The sequence below is a fragment of the Crocuta crocuta genome, unplaced genomic scaffold, assembly GCF_008692635.1.
Source record: "Crocuta crocuta isolate KB4526 unplaced genomic scaffold, BGI_CrCroc_1.0 scaffold81, whole genome shotgun sequence".
NCBI lineage: Eukaryota > Metazoa > Chordata > Mammalia > Carnivora > Hyaenidae > Crocuta > Crocuta crocuta.
In genome coordinates this window covers 1,972,064-1,998,174 of record NW_027527808.1, presented here as the reverse complement: position 1 = coordinate 1,998,174, position 26,111 = coordinate 1,972,064, and the positions used below count along the sequence as shown (strand labels likewise).

General features: G+C 39.4%; 1 protein-coding gene across 1 annotated transcript in view; it reads right to left on the bottom strand.

The window, feature by feature from the left end:
• STMN2 (stathmin 2) overlaps positions 1 to 26,111 on the bottom strand; it is a 51,485-nt gene that overhangs the window by 8,472 nt on the left and 16,902 nt on the right. The window contains exons 2-4 of the mRNA XM_077774592.1: positions 15,160 to 15,255; positions 12,828 to 13,000; positions 937 to 1,128 (exon numbers count right to left, since the gene is read on the bottom strand). Coding sequence (XP_077630718.1) covers positions 937 to 1,128; positions 12,828 to 13,000; positions 15,160 to 15,255 — 461 coding nt within the window. The remainder of the gene's footprint in view (positions 1 to 936; positions 1,129 to 12,827; positions 13,001 to 15,159; positions 15,256 to 26,111) is intronic.

The following is a 26,111-nucleotide window of genomic DNA, read 5'->3' as shown; positions in this document are numbered from 1 at the left end:
GGTTAACATGCAGAGAGCCGGACTGTCTCCTTCAAATCTTGACCTGATGCACTTAAGTGAGACACAATGACATTGTTCTGAGAGTATGGAAGCATTAGTTTATATGCATAAATTAAATGTGAATTTTAAGGTTTTGACCAAGGCATTCAGTGGCTCTCTGCTCCTGACCAGGTCATCTAGTGCTTTCTCCACATACCTCTGAGAGCCTCAGTGTCCTATTGCTGTGTCAGAACCCATATACCCTTCCCTAGACAGCTCTTTGAAATATTTCTCTAAAGCACAGATGCCCATGAAAATCTCCATGAAATTAAATATACGTATTTTTATGTTTTGTGCCTGATTTCCTTTGGTTCTGGCTTGGTATTTGTAATCAGAGAATGGGAGTAAAAATAGAGTCATCAGAATTTCAGAATAGAGTCGGCTGATCCTCCGGTGAGATGGGCCATTTTTAATAGAGGACATGAGTCTTCCTAAGAAATACTCGGAAAACAGGAGGCTGATCTTGTTTAAACTCTTAGTGCTCTGACAACAGGGACAGTCCTACTTCCCTTTTTATCTCCAGTGCTGACATGTTAATTATTAATATATTCGTATGGCATGTTTCATATTTCCAGTTTAAGGTTTTTCTAATATATTGGTTCTTAAAGTTTGTGCAAGTCTTTTACATACTTGAAAAGCATGAATCAGCTTCCCCGAATCCATTCACCACTAAAACATGTGACAAAAGTCTAGCTTTGATGTTGGATTCGCATTCCTCTCCCACGTGGCAATGCCCACAGAGTCAGTGCCACAGTGGGGCAACCTGCCCAAGGCGTTAGCTGTCTATGTGCTTGAAGCAAGTTTTGACTAAGTCTCTGGTTCCCTGAGCATTTGAGAGTTCACCCAGCTGTGTTGCATATGAGTGCATGCTTATGCCCAGAACTTGGTCGGGATTACCTTTTCCTGCAGACGTTCAATAATAGCAGCTAGATTAGCCTCACGGTTTTCTTTAATTTGCTCCATTTTCAGGATCAGCTTTTCCTCCGCCATTTTGCTGAAGTTGTTGTTCTCCTCCAAAGCCTTCTGAAGGACTTCTCGCTCATGTTCCCTCTTCTCTGCCAATTGTTTCAGCACCTGGGCCTCCTGGGACTGGGGAAGAAAAACACATCCATCTTATAATCACCCCAAAGCGAACCTGGCAGAATAAAGGCCCGCTGATTTGAGAGCCTGTTCTTTTCAAATGAACACTTGCTGTAGCCTTGAGCACTATTGTCAATTCAGTACTCATCTACATGGCTTTGAGTTTTCTATAGAATGTGGTTAGCTGAATTTTCAGCTGGGGATTTTTTGGATACACCGTCTTAGAAGAAGCATTAGCCCTCACTGAGGAGACTTTGTTTTGTTTTGTTTTATTTTTTAGAATAAGTTGATGCTAAGCATTTATGCAGCTGGGAACGCTGTAATTAATCATTGGATAACCGCATCCGTTGAAACCTAAGGAAAACATGGGAGGATTGGTACAAGTTCAGTTCTTTTCCTTGCCCCATTTTTGATCAGCTATAGGCTAAGTCCTGAGCTTTTCAACTTTAGCCAATCAAATCGCCAAATTTACTTTCTTGATTTATTCCACATGCACCTCTCCTCACTTGCCTGTTTTTCTTTCATTAGTCAAATTTTCTTTGGAGATGTGTGAGCAGTGCAAAGGTAACATCTACTTGGCCAGAGAAAACAGAAAGTCCTCATCCTGGCCCCCTCCTGAAAATGCTGAGGTCACCTGGGTAATCTTTGAAACCTTGTGGCTACTTAGTGATTAGAGTAGAAACATCAGAGGTAGATGCACCCCCCACCAGCATCCCCCCATATTGTGTGCACCCTACTTGTGCTGCAGCATCAGGAGGCTGTATGACTCTGTACAGCGTATTTTAACAATCACTGAGGTGCTTGATAAAAATGCAGAGGCCTGGTATCCATCCCCTTCAAAATTTTGATTCTGTGGTTCTTTGGTAAGACCCATGAATATATAGATGTATATATGTGTGTGTGTGTATAATGTTTATAACATATATATAATATGTGTATGTGTGTGTGTATATATATATAATACGTGTATGTATGTGTATATATATATATATATATATATATATAAAGTTTATTTTGAGAGGAGAAGGGAGAGAGGCAGAGAGAGAAGAGAGAGAATCCCAGGCAGGCTCTGCACTGTCAGTGTAGGGCCTCAAGCAGGGCTAGAACTCATGAACCATGAGATCATGACCTGAGGCAAAATCAAGAGTTGGATGCTTAACTGACTGAGCCGCCAGGCACCCCCAGAAATCTATATTTTTTTATAAGCATCCTTGGTGATTCTAATGCAGGCTATTTACAGAGTACCTTTTGGAAAATGCACTGGCCTCCTCTTTGATGTCAGGCCTGTGTTGGTGGCCTGGATGTGCTATTTAACTTCTTTCCATATTCATTTTTTCTTTTACAATATGAAGCTAAGAGAAGTCTTACTCAATACTGAGCTATCCAGGTTTAAGATTAAATTATTACACAGCTTTTGTTCCTGGGTAATTCCTTAGGACTGGCTGGTGCTCTGAAGTGAGCCTTCACAGGAGTAATTGTAACTCTGAACACCTAAACAATGGCAGATTAAAAATGTATTTCATGGCTTGTCAAATATTGATTAATTAACGTTAATTAATGTTAAAAGCATTAACAGGAAAACATAGCTGATAGTCATCATGGGGTCTCACAGGAGAGATCTTGGTACGTATACAGTATGAAGTTTGACAGAGCAGAAACTTCTCTTCAGGTAGGAATGGGAAAATCAGACAGCTTTAAGACTCTCTGCTGATATGTTTATCCTGAAGTTTATCAGGAATAGATCTAATGACTCACTGGAGATGAGAAGACCTGGGGAACTAGCCCACATCCTGTTTTAATACCTGAATGGTTTCACAGACACCTTTAGTAGCCTTCTCACCTACTTGCTTTGTTACAGCTTACAGAAAAACCCAACAGGAAACACAACGAGCAGTGTTAACATGGAATAAGTTCAAAATCAAATGGCACCTTTTTGGAAGAAACACGAAAAAATATTTTCTAGCTGGTTCATCCTTCCGCCTCTAGGTGGGACTATTGGTAAAGCATCCTACATTGATTTGCTTCTTTACTGTTACTAGGGCCACTGAAATGTGACAGACAGACTGACTAAAGGTATATGTGTGTGTGTGTGTGTGTGTGTGTGTGTAAAGCTTCTCTCTGATGGACTCCATGGCAAGGGGCCATATGCCTGCCATTCTTCACTATGTCAGCTCCCAGAGAAAGTTACCATGGATGGTTATCAAGAAGCAACTGAATAAGTTTTAAGTTTCAGGTGCTCAAATTTACTGAGGCACTTTTAAAACTGTTTTAACTTACAGTTCATATTTGCATTCTTAATGTTCTTTTGTGAAAGACTTACAGACAGGAGACAGCAGAGGAAGAGAATGGAGAAGGGAAGCCCTGCAGACTAAAAGGGCAATATCCCAAGCACATACCTTTTCAAATGCCTTGCCTTGGTGGGGCACGTCTGGTTTGCGTGAACAAACACTGCCACAGGCCCCATTACCAGTAATGGAGAGAGAGGCCCACTGCTTTACTGGGCGCAGCATTTGGCTCCGTTTGAGGTGCCTCAATTAATGGCGTTTTGCAGCCATTGGAACTAAATGAGATTCCTCAGCGTGGGCGTCAAGTGTATTTCTTTGGCACAATGAACGGGGTGAAATAGACACAGAGGGCGGTACAGAGCGTTCTCACGCGAGGCTGCTGCTGGGTGCCGAGGAGCTGCCAACCCGGCCAGCCCACTTCGGGGCTGCTCATTTCTGTGGTGCCTTTGCCCGTACGGGGGGAATGTTACATCCACTGGCATCTCTACTAATGCCTTTTTGGGACCTACTGAAGATCTATGTTTCAAATATTTAAAGCCACATCGGTTGAAAAAAATACGTTGATTATGGAAAGGATCCCACACCGAGAAGGTGCTTTCGCACCTTATTTTGGTTTCTCCTCACAAGTACTCAACTCTCAGACTCCGCGGAGCTAATAGTCTCGGGGCCTTTACCTCGCCTCCCAAGGTCTCACCTCTGAAGACGCCCCTACTCCCTTTTCCTTCTCTCACAATCTAGCATCCAGGTATCACCGCTTACAACTTCTCCGACTTTATTCCTGGGGCGACATTGATTCTCTTGTAAACACACCTTTTAATCTCCTCAAGTTAAGAAAATTGATTACGCTTCAGTAAGCAAATAAGAATTTAGTTCAGAAAACCGCCCTAAAAATAACATGTGTGAGGATGTAGAACAAAAATGTGTTTTCGACCAAAGTGGAAGCGTTTCCCTTCATTTTGGTAAAAGTTCTCACCACACGTTGAAAAAGTGTTTTTATTTTCCTCCTCACCTGGGCAGATTAAAAGAACCTTGACTGGGAGGCTTAAAAGGTAGGATTTGGAGAAAGCTGTTAAAAATAAATTGTTTAAAGGGCAAAGGATCTGACCACAGAGGACCATCTCTGAATAGCATGTACCTAATATAGAAGGTCACTGAGATACTCAAATGGAGAATTAGGGCATGATAATGATCAGCTGATACAATGCAAATGTCAAGACAAACTATTTATAGAACCAAGACACCGATATGACATTCTGAGGGACCAGGGAACCTTCTCCACCTTGCTAGTGTAATAACAGAGGTGCCGAATTGGTGCACACCTGTTCTAAGCATACACTTCCTCACACTGAACTCGGCATCACTGAAATGATTACGTGAGGGGGACGTGAAGGGAAAAATAATGAGACAGGGAGAAGAGTTATTGTACATTTAGGAACACGTTAACGTTTTCCAAAGAGGTTCATTACCATGCCTTATAGTACTAAGGATAAGAGTTTAATTACTATACAAATGAAATGGAAGATAAATTTGAGTTAAGTGGTATATAAAACTCAACACTATTTTATGTACACTTATAAGATTTAAGACTATATTTTAGTTAGTACTAGTGTTCCATTTCTTTCTGGAGTGAGCACATTTCTAGCCCTTTATTTTATTGTCCCCTTTCATCATCTGGATATATTACTTGCCACTGACTAGAGCCATTTATCAGACACTACATCTCCTAGTACCTAAGCGTCTTTACAATGATAGGCTAAAGGATGTGTCTCTAATTATTCGCTTTACTGTTAACAATGAAAAAACATTAGTAACCCAGTTGGAGTCATAAATAATGTCTTGTTAAAATATAATTGGGGGCCACCTGGGTGGCTCAGTCGGTTAAGCATCTGACTGCTGATTTGGGCTCAGGTCATGATCTCACAGTTAGTGAGATCCGGCCTGGAGTGGAGCTCTGCACTGGCAGCGCGGAGCCTCCTTGGTATTTTCTCTCTCCCCTCCCTCTCTCTGCCCCTTCCCGGCTGCACGCTCGCTCTCTCTCAAAATAAATAAATATACATTAAAACTATGATAATTGAATATAATTGCCTAAAACAAAAAGGTGCAATATTCACCTTGTATTGAAGCGTGAGAAGCATAATAAAACATTTTACATGATTAAACCCCAAAGACCTTTAGAATGAGCTCTTCTGCTAAAGTCCGCAATGCGTTCGCTGTGGTTACCTCCTAGGAAAAGAACCACGGGGGTGCTCGTCACTGAGGGACAACACATGTGAGGGTTCTGTGGACCAGGTGTCACATCCTCCAAGGAGCAGATGCTTCCCGAATGTTGAATCACAAATAAGCTAGCACTTTGCTTTATAACCCATTGCTGTACAAACCACCCCCTCTTTTCCTGGATGTGACTTTAATTACCATCTATAATGTGAGATGCCAACAAACAGAAAAGTTAAGTCTATCAGGTTTGGTGACTAATCATGGTCCAGTTTATACCATTTTATTTAAAAAAGGCAATGCAGGGGTGCTTGGGTGGCTCAGTGGGTTAAGTGTCCGGCTTTAGTTCACGACATGATGTAATTAATGCTTTGTGAGTTCGAGCCCCACATTGGGGTCCATGCTGACAGTGAGGAGCCGGTTTGGGATTCTCTCAATCTCTCTCTCTCTCTCCCCCTCACCTACTTGCATGCTCTCTCTCTCTTNCTCTCTCTCTCCCCCTCCCCTACTTGCATGATCTCTCTCTCTTTCTCAAAAAAAAAAAAAAGAAAAAAGAAAAAGCAATGCATCTTTCTTTCCGAGGTTCAGGGACTTTGCAGTTGATTGTACCAATATTCTCAGTATGTCAATTACCTAACTGAACCGGTTTGTGTAGTACTTTTCTTAATTCTGTCTGTTTTAGGGTGAGATTTTAGTAATGTCACTAAAATTCCCAAATTGTCATCTTTTTTTTCAGGCCACTATTAATGGGGCAGACCTATTTCTATACCGTTACCTGTCAAACTTTCTTCTTTGTAACTTGATAAATAATATTTTATAATATTTAAAAATGTTTAAGAAATGTATGGTAGCATTTTACTATCTTTGTTAATAAAACTTCTTTTCTCGATACAATTGTGAGTTCCCTGGACTATAGTCTCTGCCGGCAGGAACCAGATGAGTTTTTGCAATACCAATAGCTAATTTTCTCCCACAGTGCTTGCCTGAGGCCTCATGTAGAATAGGTCTTCTAATTCTCTCCTTAACCCCATGACCAAGGTCCTATTATTACGCTCATTTTACAGATGGGTAAAATAAGACATAGGTTAGTGACTTGTCCAAGGTCACACAGCTATTATGTGATAGAGCCAGACTTTCATCACAGGCATTGTCTTAAGCATGTTCTTAACCACTGTGCTTTTATTTTATTTTATTTTTTTAAATGTTTATTTTTGAGAGAGAGGGACAGGGCATGACCAGAGACGGGGAGAAAGAGAGGGAGACATAGAATCGGAAGCAGGCTCCAGGCTCTGAGCTGTCAACACAGACCCTGATGCAGGGCTCGAACCCATGAACCATGAGATCATGACCTGAGCTGAACTCCGGACACTCAACTGACTGAGCCACCCAGGTGCCCCTTAACCACTGTGCTTTTAAAGATGCTCTTAAAAACCTTTGCTTGACTTAGGATGATCATATAGTTTATTGTCCAAACTGGGGCACTTAAGACATTGAAATGATAATGATGATATCAAAAAAAACCAGGAATAAACTGGATTTGTCCTGGGCCAATTAGGAAATGGTTAGCTTAGTTCTGCTGTTTCTTGCTAAATGTTTGTTGAATGAATAAATGGTTGGTTGGCTAGCTGGCTGGATGACTAAAGTATTTATATGGTTTCACCCATGTGGGCCAGTTACGGTATGGAAATTTTGATTTGAAAATATAAGCTACAAGCTGACCTCACGAGGTAACATAGTCTCATGGAAGTGAAAGTTGATTCCCAGAGATAATCAAAGAGAGCAGAAAAAGCAGGACAAAGGGTTATTTCTTATATAACAAATTTCTTCTACCAGCGAATCAATGGGGCATTAATTCTGCTTCAAAGAAGCCTGAAGGAAGATTGTCCAACCTAGTAACCAGATGGTCAGTGCTGCGATAGTGTCAACAGATGGCGTGAGGAATTGGGGGCACTGCCAAAATATTTATCACAAAGTGAGTTCGAGCCCGTGTGGAAATGACTCCATGGCAGCCCTCTGGCTATAAATCCAGAAGGCCTCCGGAGGACAGCCTAGGTCACGGGTTCCCACGTGTGGTCCTTAAACCCCCAGAAGCAGGCCTTTCAGTGGTACCAATGGAGGGGAGAGAGACTCGTAACCTTTATGTTTTTAAAACATCATAATTTGCTTGTATGTCTACATCTATTTTTATATTTACTTTGAGTTAGAATTTAGTCAATTTAGTGAGAATATGCTTATTTTTATGGTAATCAAACATATTGGCAGTTACAGGCTCCCTTGATTATAACCATGACAAAAGGAATTTATTAATATTATTTAATGTGTTAATACTATTATATTAATATTAATAGTATGTTTGATAGGCAGAATCTTTAAAAACTTGCAACAATGAGAAAGGAAATGGATCCACAGCAAAATGTTGCTGATCACCGGGCTAGGCTGAACATCTGTGTACTCTTGAAAGACTGGTGATTTTTCATGTCTTACGTAATGGAGTTTGAGCTCCTAATCTGGCATTCAAGGCCTTCCACAATCTCACCTCACTACTCTCCAACTCCTTACCCGGTCCACTAGTACACTGGTCTACCCACTGCTCTGAAAGCATACTTTCTGCATTCTTATCTCTGAGTAGCCTTAGTTCTGGAGCCCTTCTTTTAGTCTAGGACCTTTTCATGTCTTCTCTATTTATCTAACGCTTTTTCTAGTTACCCTGCATTTTTAAGCAGATATTTTTCTGAAAAGATGCGGTGATTCACATCAAGTAGTGAAACAGTTTTATTTTCCTTAGTGATCTCTCATTTCAGTTGAAGTCAGAGGCATTAAAATGCTACCTTCTGACGTCAATTCCTACTAGTCTCCCGCTTGCTCCTTCTGATTCAGCCAGACTGAGATCCGTGTAATTTCTTAAACTGTCCTGACATACTCCTACCTCAGGGCCTTTGCCTTTGCTAATTTCTTTACTTTAAATGTTCTAACCCCAGAGAAGAGCTGTATGCTTACTCCTTTCCTTCATGCTTTTTTTTTTTCTCCAAGAGTTCTCATATTAAAAGAGTTCTCATATTAAGAGAGATCACCTCATTTGAATAGAACCTTTCACTACAGCATTACCAATGACCTTTGCCTTGTTTTATTTAGCGTCATCTGACGTAATAAATATGAAGTATTACATATTTATTTATTAACTGTTCCTTCCCAATTGGAATAAGGGTGATGAGGCATTTCTAGTAGTTAGAACAGTGCCTATCAAATAGTAGGTGCTTAATAAATATCTGTTGATTCAGTGATTTTTTTTTTCCCCCAAACTAAGAATTCTTTGGATTGCAGAGTTTACTTAGTGCACTTCAGAAGATGTCTTTGGAAACATATTGACTCTAATTTTGTTTATGGATGTGATGATGAAATAAAAAGTCAAAACAAGTTATATATTGCCACTTGGACATTTGGCTCTGAAGTTACCATTTACTTATTCATTTAAAAATATTTGTAGTACTAACTATTGCTAGGAACTAATAACAAAGACACAATCCCTACCTTCATGGAATTTATAATGGGGGGATATAAGATACAGGATAAATAAATATGCAAATAAATATATGCTAACTAACTGTGCTAAGGGCTACAAAAAACCCACAGAAGCCAGAACATCAGGAGAGAGATCAGCAGGTGAGAACTGGGCCCAGAGAAGCTCCCTCCCCACAGTGAAGATCTGACATGTTTTAAATGGAGACCCCGAGGAGCCAAAGAAGAAAGTGTGGGGTTTAGGAGATCTCATTACTTACAAAAGGTCCTGAGTTTCACCTGGGTTCTCCTGCTAATGCAGAAATTGGAATCATAGCATGGAAGTATTTCTTTAACTTTCTGAGTTCCTATATCAATGTAATTATCAGAAAATATTTTTTTTAAATGGTAAAGTTGAAACTGAATAATTATCTGGTACCAATTTGAAAAAGTAAGGCCCCAAATTCCTCCATGGTTCACTAAAACTTTTCTGGTCTAATGATCTGTATCTGCGCTATCCACCTCAGTAGCTACTAATTACATATGGCTCTTTCATGTTTCTTTTTACTTTTAAAAGTGTGATGGCTAGAAACACTGAAAGCACATATGTGCTCACACTGTATTTCTGTCGGACAGCACAATTCTATATGGCTTCAGAGATTCTTTTTTTCATGGTGGCAGGGCTGCGAGCGTAACCAATTGAATATTTATGAGCTGAATAGTTATTGTGATTGTTATACTAACACTAAACACTTACAGATAAAATTGTGGATATTTGCACCTTTGCTTATCTAAATTCCATTTCTCCCTCTTTGAATAAGAACATTTCACTTTTCTTTTAGGGCTCTATACCTCCACATTTCTCTGCAGAGATCTTACCTATTCAGGGAGCTCCTGGGGGGCTCAGTTGGTTAAGCATCCAACTCTTGATTTAGGCTCAGGTCTTGATTTCATGTTTCCCGGTTCATGAGATAGAGCCCTGTGTCTGGCTCTGAGTTGACAGCATGGAGCCTTCTTGGGATTCTATCTCTTTCTCTCTCTTCTCTCTCTCTCTGTGTCCTTCCTCCATGCATTCTCTCTCTCTCTCTCTCTCTCTCTCTCTCCCCCCATTCCACCCCCAAAATAAATAAATAAATTTGTAAAAAAGAACTATTGGGAAAGAAAAGCGCTCTTTCTGCTGGAGTTGCTAATTTGTGAGGAAAATAAATTGGGGCTGACGGTTGAAAACTAAACTTTCTTGGTATTGAAACCAATTAGATGCAGGAAGAGACAGGCGATAGATGTAAAAAGCTTTTCTGACCTTATTGCTTGATCTGGATCCAGCTGTTTTTGAAGCTGTGACCATTCCTAGACTTTTTAGTCACATACCCACTTTGTGTTCTAGCTAGGTGAATTGAGTTTTGGTTATATGCATGTCTTCACTAAGGTAATCACTGAGATATATGCACTGGCTGGAGGCTCTTTGAGGAGAATTAATAGTTCTTCTAATGAGCACTAATTAAGTCAGCACAACCCACCAGAATAAAATCAATTAATGATTTTTTAAGTTGGCACTTTCTGTTAATTAGTTATATTTTCTTCTAATTAAAACTGTACTACAAAGACATAATCTATATAATGATTTTTGCCTTGAAAATTTTAACAAGTAATACCAGACATGTGAAGGAATACTGATTTTAAAGGGTTTCAAAGAAAATTTTTTTCTGGTGTCATAATGCTAGATGATTATATTTGTAAATGTCTTTTAGCCATGCGGCCAATGTCTAGTTCAATTCAATTGTATAAATGTGTAATTGTTGATAGTTTATCATTGTCAGGGTGTAGGAATTTTATTGGAATCAGTAATCAGCTAACTCAGGGAGTCTTATGAGAATACCCCGTTAATTTTGATAATCTCCATGTTGTTCTTTTCCTCTTACTAATATCCTTCAAATTAAATATATTACCTTAGAAACACCAGCAACATTCTGAACAATGATGTTGAATTTTCATCTCAAAGTTTCAATTTCAGCTCAGTCACTGACTTCCCATTCTAATCAGGTCACAGCATCTCTCTGTGGCAACCTAGGATCTGCACCTGGTGCCCATGACTTGTAAGAGGACTTGAGCTGTCTTGATGTATAGCGGTCACTGATATAGTTAGTTACTTAGAGCTGTTGGCAGCAAAGTCTTGATGGATTGTAACTGCAAGTTAATTTAGCTTTACTATGAAGAGAAAGCTATAAGTAACAACATTTTTTAAAGCAACTTCCTGTACACAGACTTGGGTTAGCAGCTAAGTTTCCACCTTTTAAAATTCACATCTATGACAACAGTGATTGGCCAACTACAATAAATATACATGTAAAGAAATACTTGTCAGATTCTTGGAGAACCTCACTCTTCAGTGAAAACTGAAATTGTGATTAGTATGTTTTTTGACATAGGAAGATTTTTCAACTACAAAGGTCAGAACAGAAAGTAGTTTTTAGTTCAGAAAATTTAATCTGAGGACTTCTAATCTTTGGCTCTTTCTTCTTAGCTGAAGATACACATAACTGTATCTATTATCTGTACACACAAATACATGTGTTTGGTTTTGTCCCACTTTGGCTGTTAGAGAATTCCATTTTTAAGAGAAAGACTATCTTTGCTTTCTTTGCAACTATCCAACATAGATATGTTGGATGTATTGGCTAAACTTTTATAGGCAATATACTAATAAAGTTATACATTATTATAAATGCAAAGTGTCCATTCAAATAAGACTATACGTGGAGCATATCCCTAGTGAGCACATGCTTCTAAAAATAAGTGATGATAAAGTCAATGGAAAATGTAGGAATGAATTTTCTAAAAATAATTCCATTTGGGTTGATTAAGAGCATCTTGATGGGATGAACTCTAATAATCACATGGTTGGTACAGATGTATTTAGACATAACTTCTATCTTTACATGCAGAGTCCTTGGGATTTCTGAGTGCCCCTCATTTTTTTAATACCCTTGGCTTCTTAGTCATCTGATTGTGAAAAACTGGAGACTTGGTAAAAGAAAAGTGCCCTAATACAAAGAAGGGCTAATGGACAAAAGAGAAAAAGATGTCATCAAGGCTTGGAACAGAGTAGAGGAGGGTACTAATAGTTCCCAGAGAGGGTCCTGATCTTAGAAGCACAAACTTCAAAGGCAGGAAGTGAAGCCTTGAGGAGGACAGGGTCAAGCTTGGGGCCCCTATCCCAGGGTGAACGGCATCTGGGCAGAAATATTTCAGAAGATCTGGTGGTCTATAGTTTCAAGGAAAACCCTGCGCTCCAGTGGGGAAAGGACACAGACCCTGAGAAGGAGGAATCGCCACTCCTCCTCCCCTCCCCACCTCCAAGCCCTGGAGTTAAGTTACTTAAACAAGGCTGTGCTTTTTCAGTTATGCACCATGTACGACGGCAGGGAGATTTTATGATAAAGGATCCAGGAGAGGGAGAAGGGTACTTTTAGTGTCTAAGAGCTTTGGTTGTAACGAGCCTGAATGCAGCAATGTTTACTCGAACTAGCCTGGCTCTATGTCTATGTCCTCCCTGTGTGTTGGCATGTTGCACGTTTAGAGGTGATTGTCCTTTGGAACCTGTGCTAGGATGTGTGTGTGTGGCAGGGGAGTGTGTGGAGAGGAGAGGGAGGGGGAAAGGAGGAGGGAAGGGAAGAAAAGGAGTAAAGAGAGAATTTGAAAACCTATGGAAAAAGTTACCTTTCTTCTTTCCTCTGCAGCCTCCAGCTTTTTCTGGATCTCCTCCAGGGACAGGTCTTTCTTCTTTGGAGAAGCTAAAGTTCGTGGGGCTTCGGAGATAGGAGATGGTGGTTTCAGGATCAGCTCAAAAGCCTGGCCGGAGGCACGTTTGTTGATTTGCTTCACTTCCATATCTGAGAAATGAATTATTTGAGAATGTTAATACACATACCGAGCGTGAAGCAGGCGTTTATTTAAAGAATTTGAATTCTGGCAGTTGAAAGTGGCAGTCTTAATCTGACAAATAGGAGCAAAACACTGTATGCGATTCTTTGCTCTACATTGTTCTGAACATACTAGACCTCTTTCCTTAGTATAAGTACAGATATATTTTAACAGAATAAATGTTTGCAGTGTTGGGAAATTCAACAATGTCCATAGGGAGTTGAATAATGGTAGGCATACTTAGGAAAAAATAGCCTGAATTGATTTTAAGCTAAACTTTATTTTCCTTTTGAATAAACATGAACTTCACATGAAAACAAAGTGGCACAGATTTAGACTTATTTTTTGAGAATTACCATGAATGGATGCATTCTTCAGGCTAAATGATGAAACAAAAAATTTAACAAAGATTTATTGGAAATTTGAAATTCTCTACCAATTGTTCTAGAAAGGAGGGCACAAACAATGTCAAATTATCTGTTTAGCTTCTAAGACTCAGCTTATACATAACTTCTGACTTTCTTCTTCCCCCGTCTTCAATCCCTAAGGACGCAGAATTGTCACTTGTCACTATCTTCCCTGTCTTCCTGGTGCACTTTGTGTAACCTCTGGTTTAGTACTTAAGCGCACCGTGTTCCGCTTACTGACTATTTGTGTATTGTACATATGTCTCTTCTTCTAGGCTCGATGTTCCTCCAAGGACAGGCTTGTTCTGTATTTATCTTTGCAGCCTCTGTGACAACACGTAGTGATGAAATATTAAAATCTCAGAAGAAACATGGCTGGATTACTGGTCGCTGCTGTGTCTAACAGAGTGAGCAGCTGCCTGGTTTATTTGTTGGCTGAATGAACTTACCCAAAGGAGACACTGGGCCTGCCTTCTCAATGAAAGTTTTGATTGGCAGCTTCAACATTTTCACATGAAGGACCTTTCCCTATGAAATTGTTAATTATTATGCTAATAACTGCATTTATGACACTGGTGCTGTGATAGAAGACTTTGGAAGGAAAAGGCCTCTGAGTCCTAGAACAGGCTGTACAGTCACGAAAGGGGTTAATGCTACAGACGCCTTCAGCTTATCTTCAGTGTATGTCTTTACACATATGGAAAAGAACAATGATAAGTCAACAGGTAGTAAAATACACCTCCGCTTCATCTGCTACACACATAGCTGTATCAAACAATTTGATTAAATTCACTGAATTAAGAGAGGACAAGATTGTTGGTCATGATAGCTGCTCTTTTTGAGTGCTTGTAAGAGGTCAGGCTGAGTGCTAAGCATTTGACTTGCATTGATCCACTTAAACCCTACAGTTTTGTAGGAGAAACATCCTAAGACAGATAAGGCTGAGAAAATTGAAGTAACCTGCCTGGGGTCACGCAGATAGCAGCAGAGCCAGGAAGAAAACCGCACTAAATAGAATGAGTTTGGATAAATCAAACTGAAAATGTGGCACTACAAATGAAATTTGTAGTCATGCCGATTCTTTAGGCTTTTCTTCTAAAATTCTCTTTATCTGCGAACTTAGTCCTAAGTTACATTTATCATGGGAACTTGCTGGCTTGTGGACATGCATACACAGAATATGTGAACTTTATGAAGACTATGGTCGGGGAAAAACAGTGGTGGTTATGGGTTTTTACTCTTGGAAGTTTCGTTAGTATAAAGTATTTTCTCACAAATTCCTATCTGGTCTCACTAAAGCTCAGCATATTATATAACTTGCAAACGAAAGCTTTAAACATGCTGTGGATGTTGGTATGCTCCTAACAACAATGTAGCCCTGTTTCTTAAGAGACATTAACATGCTGTCGTTAGCATCAAATTCAAACTGTTTCCGGGGTGCCTGTCTGGTTCAGTTGTTACAGCATGTGACCCTTGATCTCTGGGTTGTGAGTTTAAGCCCCTGTTGGAGATAGAGTTTCCTAAAAAAAAAAAAAAAGCCCCTCAAACTGTTTCGAGCAATAGGCAATCAATAAAACCTAATAGCTGGACACAACACGTCAATAGGGATATCTACAAAATATTGATTTCGTTATACCTGGAGCTGTGAGAGAAAAACAAAGGTATCTAAGCTTTTCCAAATGATCCTATTAGCACGAGCATTTCTGTTATAGGCAACTCACCATCGTAGGTATAGATGTTGATGTTGCGAGGTTCCGGGTAAAAGCAAGAGCAGATCAGTGACAGCATGGACAGTTCCTTCATTTTTTCCTTGTAGGCTACAACGAGAGGCTCGAGATTAGTATCTTTCATTTCCTGAATTGCCTCTTAATGCTTCTTTTAATCTAAATAATAATTACAGCCTCCTGCAGAATGAATAGCGCGGGGGACACAGTTTTGCAAAAAAGACAAGACTGAAACAGAACTCTCAAGTGCATATTTCTTATTACAGTGGACATGAATTACACATTATAGCAGGTTAGCTAAAAAATGAGAGAACGGGAGTTAGAGAAAGAAAGGAAAGTTGAAGGAATTAAGATCCAGAAGGACAGGGAGGAGAGACAGAAAAGGCATGGAAGAACAAAAACAGAAGAAATTAGCAGAGAGCTGGGTCTCTTCTGGTACAAGTGTGTGCAGGTCTACTGTATATACAAGTATGATTGCATATCGAAGGAGGCGTCCTTTGCTGCTTCGGCCTCAGTGGCCACGTGTTCAGTTGGGGATAGGCAGAGAGCTCATCAGGAGGGTTATTAGGCAGATACACCCTCCAAGGACTATGTTGCTGCCTTCTCTTCATCCCCAAGTGCACTTTCTTGTAGCAACTTCTCGCCACACACACCATAAGCCTAGGTCTGAGATCTGATATGGCTCCCCTTTCCTCTGCATAACCCAGCTTGGGTGCGCACCTTGCCAAGCAGGCACAGGAATTCAGCGAGTGATTCCCTTCCTCCTTCCTTCCCAGGACAAGTGACAGCCAGATGGGGATAAGGAGGAGGAACCTTCTCACTATTGTTGATTATCAATAAATTAAGAAAAAAGGAAGAAAAATGAAGGTATATTGTGACTTAACTTGTGAAAATGTATAAACAAATGGCGATGGCCTAACGTGTTGAATCTCACTGGTAACGTTTGCCTCGTGGCAGAGGCTTCTGATCATTTCAGTAACCCAAGGGAAGGTGAGTACTTTGGGGAGACAGGAATTCTCAGAAGATTAATTTGACAAGTGCATCTTTTGTTGGCTAACAGGAAACAGAGTCAACACCCAGATGCTTTAGACTACAGAATGTCAGATTAGTAGGGTCCTAAAAGATCATTTAGCAAACTGTCCATCCACCCCACCACCAGTTTTGCAACTGGCACCAGCTCACAGAGGCGAAAGTCATATGTGCTCTCCAGATGAAAATGCAGTAATTCAATCAATATCAAGTTTTCCAAGAGGCCTGTTTCAACCTCCTTTCAGCGTGAGATTCAATGTGTCAAGAAGGCTGCACGTACTTGCACATCGCTGAACCATTTGCAAAGATCAAATATTGTCATATTGCATATGGTTCAACCTAACACATCCAGAAGGCCTCTTTAAGAGAGTTTCTCTCCTTATTTAGCTTATTTCCTTTAAAATAAGTAACACAATTTGCCCTTTGCCGTAATAGTTCTTCTAACACCCACTCTGAGAGATTTTATTGGAGGCCTTTGGAATTTTAGAAGGCTAAAACTGTATTTCCTTGTCTTCTTTGTCTATTTAGGTAATGAAATTATGTCACTTACAAAGGTCCTCACAGGTCTTTACATGGATGTTCATGTAAACAGCACAGTTTCTGTTGGATGGAAATATTTGATGATTTAATGCATTTAATTCCATGAAGAATAAAACCAAAACCAGCAAAGTTTTGTAGGCTGTGCCTTTTTGTAAGATAAAGCAATATGGCACCCAAAGTAATTTGCAAAATAAGCTCATTAGGAGCATATGTTAAAGATGCCAACTTTATTTAGGGAGGGCCAACCCAAGAATAAAAATAAAATAGAAGAGGGGCGCCTGGATGGCTTAGTCGGTTAAGCGTCTGACTTTCACTTAGGTCATGATCTCGCGGTTCGTGGGTTCGAGCCCCGCGTCGGGCTCTGTGCTGACTGCCAGCTCAGAGCCTGGAGCCTGTTTCAGTCTGTGACTCCCTCTCTCTCTGACCCTCCCCTGCTCACGCTCTCTCTCTCTCCTAGAGATATAAAAATATTTTAAAAAAATAAAATAGAAGATTTTCCTTCTTATAGAGTAGTAACTGATTAAAGCTGTAGGAGAATAGGAACTCCCACTGAAAAGAATACTCCTCAATATCTGTCTTCAGTTTCTTGGGAACAAAATTTAATAATTATCAGTAAAGCCACTGCTCTATTAAGCTTGATAAATTAATAAAGGCAGGGGATATAAAAGTTGTCAGGGCCAATACTTTAGAGCCCTGTGTGTAATGTATGATAACCATGATTGATCAAATGTTTCTTCTTTCCTCTCCTAGGTGGTCTGGGGACAAAACCCCATTGACCTTTGTGGGTGATTACTTAGGAGAATCTTTATTAATTTTTTTTCCTGAAGTTTATTTAGAGAGAAACACAGAGAGTGAGCAGGGGAGGGACAGAGAGAGAAGGAGAGAAAGAGAATCCCAAGCAGGTTCTGTGCTGAGTCTGATTCGAGGCTCAATCTCATGAACCGGGAGATTGTGACCTGAGCCAAAATCAAGAGTGAGATGCTTAACGGACTGAGCTACCCAGGCACCCCTTTATGTTGTATTTATTGCTGGTTTGGTTTTGTCCTTTACTCTACCTGGCATGAGTCTACCCAGCAGCAGCCATTGCATAGATTCTCACTCATATAGTTGCTCTGAATCCTAGGGAGCTGCTTAAAACCAGTTGCCGCTACAACCCAAACAAATCTTAACCCTTGCCCTGCAGGAAAGGTGTGTTCTCCAGTAAAGAAGGCTTTCCTTTTCACTGGGTGCAGTTGCCCAAACCTTCCCCCAGGAGGCATTGCCCTTCCTAATCCTCTCCTCGCATCTAAATTCTTGCCAACATTTCAATCTCAATTCAGAACCTCTTTCAGCATTTCCCTCTCTCAAGGGTGCTGCCCACATTGATCTCCTATGGCCTTTAGTTGGCTGTACTTGATTGTATACCATTATATGTGATTCTGTACTATCTAGGATCATTGACTACTGCTTTTTGATGTGTAATTTTTGTTTACAGAACTACAGGCTCTTAGAAAGCAAATGGTACTTTTTACTCCTCTGAAAAATTTCACAGCACAGGTCTGGATGAAACAGAGAGCAATTGCTTTTTTTTTTTTTTTAATTTTGAAAAATGTTTATTTATTTTTGAGAGAGACAGAGAGAGAGAAAGACGGGGCATGAGAGGGGGAGGGGCAGAGAGAGAGAAGGAGACCCAGAATCTGAAGCAGCCTCCAGGCTCCAGGCTGTCTGCACAGAGCCCGATGCCAGACTCAAACCCACGAACCATGAGATCGTGACCTGAGCCAAAGTCAGAGGCTTAACCAACTGAACCACCCAGGCCCCCCAAGAAAGCTATTTCTTAATAAACAGTGTTGGCTATCTTGCTTATTGATTTTAAGTCGATCTTCCAATTAAAAAGTACTTATGGTCACCACTGATGACCAGAGTTTCTATGAGGCATTATGGAATTGCAAAGAGATATAATAGTATTCTCATTCTCAAGAAGCTTTCAAATCTGGGAAGTGGAATATCGGGATATAAAAATATAGATAAAAACACATGGAAAGTGGGGTGTCAAATGGAGGCACAAGTGATTTGTACTAGAAATTCAGAAGAATTTCAAAGCCCTGGTGCCTTGGGGAGAGAGGTAGGGAATGGATTTACAGTTAGGGTTGCCAGATTTAGCAAGTAAAAATACAGGATGCTCAGTTAAGTTTTAATCCAAAAATTGTGTGGGACGCACTAAAAATCATTCCTTGCTTTTCTGAAATTCAAGTTTAATTGGGTGACTTGTATTTTATGTGGCAACCAGAGCAAATGGACCTGGACTGTAAAGACTGAACAGTGTTGGGGAAAGCAAGGAAGGGAGAAGGTATGTTTATCATTGTTGACATGGAAACGGGGGTCTGAAGAAACTATATGGAAGACTTTTATGGGTAGGGCAGTGAGTTCACTCAAGGAATGATAACTCAACTCTGAGGAGCACCATTCACTTCTTGGTCTTTAGGAATGCCACTCTGTGCTGCAGGAGGCAGCATTTTCACGGGCGACATTACAGTGAGGTTTTCAGGAGCTGTGTCCTGATAGAAAGACTTCCTGGGGGTCAATTTTGCCCTAAGACCTTGGATAAGATGTTTTGAATTTTTGTTCATGTGCAGAGTTATGACTTAAAATATGTTTCCATGAAAACAAACAGTTATATTTTTAAACTAGAATGTCAGAATATCATGGATTTTAAACAGGCTACTTAAAAGAAATTTAAGCTCAAGCATCAGTTTTCAGTCCACTCTTAGGAATATTTTTGTGGGAAAGTTTGAGAGGCACAGAGGTGACACTGAATGAGGTAGCTGTAAGTCCTGTTTGCCTGCAAAGATCTGGTTGAAGCCATTCATAATATCTTCTTTCACTCTCAGAATTTGGCCATTACAATCATCTTAGCAGTAGGGAGCCAATGAACATTATGAAAGGGAGAAGGACCTGATGAAAGCCTCTTCTTAGATTTATCTAGCCATTTTTATACAGGAAGACCTGTTACCAAGAGATACACTTAAGACACAACTGAATGAAGTTCAGCAGGAAATGTGTGGGTGAAGAAAATAGTAGGGAATGGCAACGGGCAACGGAATAAGAAAGGAAAGATCCAGGAGACTCCGGAAAGAAGAATGAATAGTAAATAGTAACTGTATTTGGAATCAAAGACAGAGGGAGAAGGCAAGAAATCCTACAGATGGGTGGTCAGGGAAGCTTTCCGAGTGTCACTGAAACTGAGTCAGTAAAATGGATTGGCCTAATGGAATGTAGAGTGCGGGTTGAAATATATGTAATTTGGACAAACCTCTTTTACCAATAATAAAAAATCCCAAGCAAATGTGAAGGCTTCTAGAAATGTGCTAATATCATTTCACTATTGGTACTTCATACTTTGGAATTGATAATTCCATTCATCAGTTTTTGGAACTCAGCATTTATTAATTTTTTCACTACATCCCAACACCAAGTACACTTGTAGGCATGTTTGTAAGGATGTGGAAGGTAACAGGTAATTCCATATAATCTTTCTCATAGTTGGTTGCATTTGCTATTAACTATTAATGTTTGCAAGTTCGCCCATTTCTCTAGTGGAGTCATTTGAACTGCAACCCATACGATGTATAATGGTTCTATTGCAATATCCATGTAACCTAATGATGTATGAACATTGTTTTCCATTTTCCAAATGGCTACAACCAACTATGAGTAAGGTAACAGCTGCTGTTTATTGAGTACAAACAATATATCAGGCACTGGGCTAAGGTATTTGCACGAATTTTCTCATTTAATCATCTCAACATTGCTATGAGAAAGGTATTATAATTGGACTAGATTTAAAGATGAAAGAAAAAGACGCAGAGAAGTGGAGTAACTTGCCCAATGTCCAACCGATCATGAAGTGTGGAGTTCAGTTTGAATGTACGTCTGTCTGCCTTGCTCTTAATGCTCTTTACTTCCTCCAACGATTTGCTCAGATGCGTTATACACACCTTCACCATCCACAGATTGTTCTTAACAAGAAACTGATGTATATTCCTACTACCCACTTTTAAAATAAGGAATCTTCTTCTCTTCCCATTTTTCTTTGGCATTTATTCTTTAATTAATTCTCACGTGTGACTTATCGACTCCATGACTATAGGTTCAGTATAGAGATTTACAGAAAGAAAGTATAACTTTTTTTTTTACTTGTGTGTTTTGCTTGGGTAGTAAATATTGGTGGAGAAATGGCTAGAAAACTCAGGGACAGTTTCTCAAAAGGAACTCTGAGTATATATATTCTTATATGACTGAATATATCGTTAATATTCATATCACAGCTAGTGAGGTAAGTGGAGAAAGTGGTAGTTATTTAGGTAATTTAAGGAAAAAGCTCTTTTGCATTAGTTATTGAATTTTTAAAAATATAATCTGTTGTCAAGTTAGCTAACATACAGTGTATATAGTGTGCTCTTGGCTTCGAGAGTAGATTCCCATGATTCAGTTATTCAATATTTTAAGATTGATATATTTTGGCAAGCAATTACCAAGTTTTCTCCTTTTTTTTCCCCTTTGTGTGTGTGTATGTGAATTGAGGAATATTTTTTTTCTTTGAGAAACAAAGAGCATTGAGGAGGACAATACGATCAGTACTAGAGATTTAATAGTCAGATTAGATCTCAGATTAGATTAGATTAAAGCAGCAGAAAGGTTATGTTTACTTAGAAAAATATGAAATAGACAAACACATACGTAATTATTTCCTTACTCTTCTAAACATATAGTCTTCACATAGGTCAGAATCAGTAACCTCCCAGCTCTGTTTCTTGTACCTTTTTTCCCCCCGCAGGTAATAAATTAAGCTCTTTATCCTCCTTTTAACTTGATTTTCACCGTAGTGTGTGTGTGTGTGTGTGTGTGTGTGTGTGTGTGTGTGTGTGTGTATTGCATTTGGTACTTCAATTGTTTTGGGTCCTACAGCCTGAGGTCAGATTATTTTCTAAAAGTCAAATCTGTCATCCCATTTAGAAATACTTTTGGGAACTCTATCACTGTGATTTTCTTCTTGAAAGATGAACTAGACTAAAAGGATTTTATTTAAAACACTTGTACATTAGCTTGAATTTGGACCTTAAACAAAGGTTGATGAATAGGGTTGATGAATATGTAATTTAAGATTCAACATTTAAATGAAAAATAAATCTCACATTTTTGAAGATCTATTTTAACATCCCAGAAGATCACTGATATGAGGTAATGTGCTAGATATTTCTGCTATGATGATGTAATGTTAATAGGCTTAGTATAAAAATGGATTCAGTGTACATTCATTCCACCCACCTCTCCCCCAGCCCCCAAATTATGGCTTCCTAAGATATAATGACCAAAGAGGGTTTGAAAGATTAGTGTTTGATCAGCTGAAACAGCATACTGTTTCTTCAGGAATAGGTATCAAATCAAATTAGGGGACATTTAAGAAGGTCAAAGCTATACAACCCATCAGTGGGTTGTACAGAAACATATGAGGCTCTTAAATTTCAATTCAATTGATTCTCGGCAAAACAATTGTGACAAGGAAAAGAAATTGGATGACATGAATCAGTCCTTGTGATCAAAACTGTAATAAGAGCAGTAAATTGTACCAGTCTGAGACCTTACCTTACCCTCATTCCAGTTACAGCTCCTGCTGAGCTTAATGAGAATGCTACCATATCGTGCAGGGTCTTGCCCCTTTTTTTCCCTGTCTAATGAAAGAAATTCTTTTTTTTTTTTTTTTAGGTGTTTTTTTTTTTACAAATAGTTTATTGTCAAATTAGTTTCCACATAACACCCAGTGCTCATCCCCACAAGTGCCCTCCTCCATGCCCATTCCCCCTCCCCCCCACATCCATCAGTCCTCAGTTTTTGTCAGCATTCAAGAGTCTCTCATGGTTTGCCTCTCTCCCTGAAAGAAATTCTTATAGTCCTACATGGAGATCAAACTGAACTGGCTTATAGGAGTAATGAAAGCCTTTATTCTGTTTATATTTCAGGACTTACTTACCAAGCTAATTTTGAGTATTAAAGGATATTTTTTTTTCTTAAACCCTCAATACAACCAGGTTATACGAATAAGCTTAAAATGAGAGCTCGATTGATTGGCACTTAAATGAAAGAAAGCCATCTCTGACCCACAGGAGAGTCTGTCCAGCTGGCTGAGTACAGTTCTCACATAGGAATGACTCTTCCCTTCCCTGTAATCTCCTGAGCCGGACGCAGCTGTCATCTGAGGCTGACCATCACCTGAATTGAGTCTCCATAATGGCTTAACATGGCACCTAAGTAATTGAAATCACTCCCCATTACTTCTTAATTTTTTTGGCAGAAGATCAGAAAAATACTTTAATTCATCCCTAATTCAGCAAAACTCACACTGCCTATGCAGGCTAATTATTGGACTTGTGGGCTCAATCTCTAGAATAAGAAATGTTTTGGTTATTAGTAAGGATGTTGGTTTCCTTCTTCACTTCTTTGTAATGTGTGAACTGTCTCCAGAAAAATAAGTTCTGGCTTCTATTTCATATGGATATTGAATGAAGTCTATGACTGTGTCTTTGCATTGAATGAAGTGGTATGAAACTGCAAATACAGTAAATTACTTACTATGTTCTCGGTGAAAGCAAGAACTTTCAGAAGTGGAAAATGCAAATCTGTTATCACAAGTGCAAAAAAAAAAAACCAAAAAACAAAAAACAACCTGTCATGTAAGATTCAGATGACTTTATATCAGTTAACAGGCCAGTTGGCTTTCCCCATGAATGGATCAGTGGTTTAGATACTGAAGATAAAGAAAATGAATTCAAAGAAAATCCTATGTATCAATCCTAAGACGGGGTTGCCTGTCTTTAGATATTGGAATACATTAATTTATATAAAACACTGTATGAAAACAGAGTAAGGATTAAGCAGGGGCTCAACAGCAACTTGTGTGACAAGCCTCTATAAGTTAATCTTGATTTAATTCTTCTATCAGTCTGAACACTTGCTAAAAGTTGAAAGCGTATTTCTTGAAGAGTTTCTATGTCAACTTCTTTTTTTCCTTTTTTTTTCTTAGAGAGAGAGAGAGAGAGACAGCGTGAGCAGGGGAGGGTCAGAGGGAGAGGGAGTGACAGACTCTGAAACAGGCTCCAGGCTCTGAGCTGGCAGTCAGCACAGAGCCCGACGTGGGGCTCGAACCCACGAACTGGGAGATCATGACCTAAGCGAAAGTCGGACGCTTAACCGACTAAGCCACCCAGGTGCCCCTTTATGTCAACTTCTACATTCTTGGAACGGTGTGAAGTTTCTCTGCATTTGCAAAGCTCCTTATCGTTGTTTTATTTCTAAGTATGTCCTAGAAAATACATAGTACTTAGAATAGTTACTGGCATCAACTGAGAATAAAGTATTTTAACTTGGTGTTACTACCACATAATATTTCTTAAGGTTTCACTGGATAGAATCCTTATCTGGACAGTATACAATCTATACTTATACTAGTATTCCTAAATGTTTTCACAGGAAATGAATGGCACATAAACAACTAATAGAAAGTAGCCATTTTAGGCACAGGCCACAAAAACCTCACCTAAGAAGAGCAAGCATTTTGCTTGCTTCCAAAAATCTAATGAGAGTTCTAGGGTCTCATTTAATGAAAGTTTGTAAAATGCACAGTATGTACCATTTACTAAACGTGTCCTAAAAGTCATATTTTTAAATTATATTCATTAGAGTTTTATTTCAGTCATCTATTCAAAAACTCTGTACTGAATACTTATGTCATTGATATAGTGAACAAAAACCGATAACTTTTTCACCTCTCACTTAATACAAATCTCCTGACTGTAAGCTACTCATACTTAATACATGCTACCGTCGCACTGTGTCAAAGAAAACTGAATGAACAAATACATCTTTAAAAAAATAGGAAATATAAAGAGTTAACGTTTAAAACTACCTGATATTAAAAAAGTATAGTAATATTATTCTTGGGTGCCTCTGGGAATTTGTTAGAGTAACGGAGCCTTTGAGATGGGAGTGAAGTATCTTAATGTTATAGTTTCCAGAGCAGGATGACCTTCCGTATCCATTTTCAAGGCAGCCAAATAACATGGAAGAAACTGTTTAGGTTAGTCTAGCTATATGATGAAAATGGCTTTTTCGTTTTGGAAATTAAATGCTCCTCCCTCAAGCTCGGCCATGTAAAGACTCATTTTCTGAAACAGGATTCATCAGATTGTATACCAGCACTTGAAGTAATATAATTTTCTGCAGGCCACCTAAAGCAACATACAAAGTACGTACATATGTGTCGGAAGACTCTGCAAGGCACAGTCAGTTTGTGTCACCACTGCTACAAACAGGATTAAAATGTAAAAGACAACTTAGTCTAATGCAACTGGAATCACTAGCTACAGGATTTTAGAGCTGGAAGGAAGTCTTGAAATCGTTGAAATCATCTGATCATTTTTGTTTGTTTTTGAGAGGGACAGAGAGAGGAAGAGAGAGAAAGAGAGAGAGAGAGAGAGAGAGAGAGAGAGAGAGAACATAGTGGAAGGGCAGAGGAAGAGGGAGAGAGAATCCCAAGCAGGCTCCATGACCAGCACAGAGCCTGATGCAGGGATTGATCTCACAACCGTTAAGATCATGGCCTGAGCCGGTATTGAGAGTTGGAGTCTTAACTGACTGAGCCACCCATGTTCCCCTAAATCAGCTAATGTTATTCTCATTTTATAGATGAAGAAATCAGATCTAATAACCTTTATTTCTTTGAAGGCCCCCTGTGAAGGTGATGGGTGGTGGAGCGATGTTGATGGCAGGGATAGAATGGAAAACCGAGGTGGGAAAGGGGTGTGATAAATGGAAGGCTTAAAAAAAAATTAATGCCTTTCTTTAAAAAGCAATTTATTTTGCATTGTGGGAGTTCCTAGTCTTCCCTTCATCCCCCGCCCCAAGACTTGGGAAATCTTTAATCTCCTCTTTCAGAGCACTTGGGAACGGCCCTTCAAAGATGGTCACACATAGTTTAGCTTTTCCTTAGGAAGCAATTTCCTCTTCATGTGAAGATTGCAGCCTCAGGTATGGACACAAAGTTCTTGGGATGTATGGTACTTGTTCCTGCTTAGACCAATGCAATGTGTGTACTCTGTATTACTTCCGGAATTCCTCCCAGTTTTAAAGTTTTCAGGAACAATGGACTTTCCTTTTGCTTTATAAAATTATGAAACTATGATCCTGTGGAGTGACGCAAGTGTGAACTAATCCCATGTGAGACCTAGGAAAATAACATTTCAATGGTGACCGCATTATAGGTCATTATAGGGCCCTTACGATCTTTTTAGAACTTCAGGTTTTTAAGACCTTGAGCAAGTCATTTAAGCACTTTGGACCTTTTC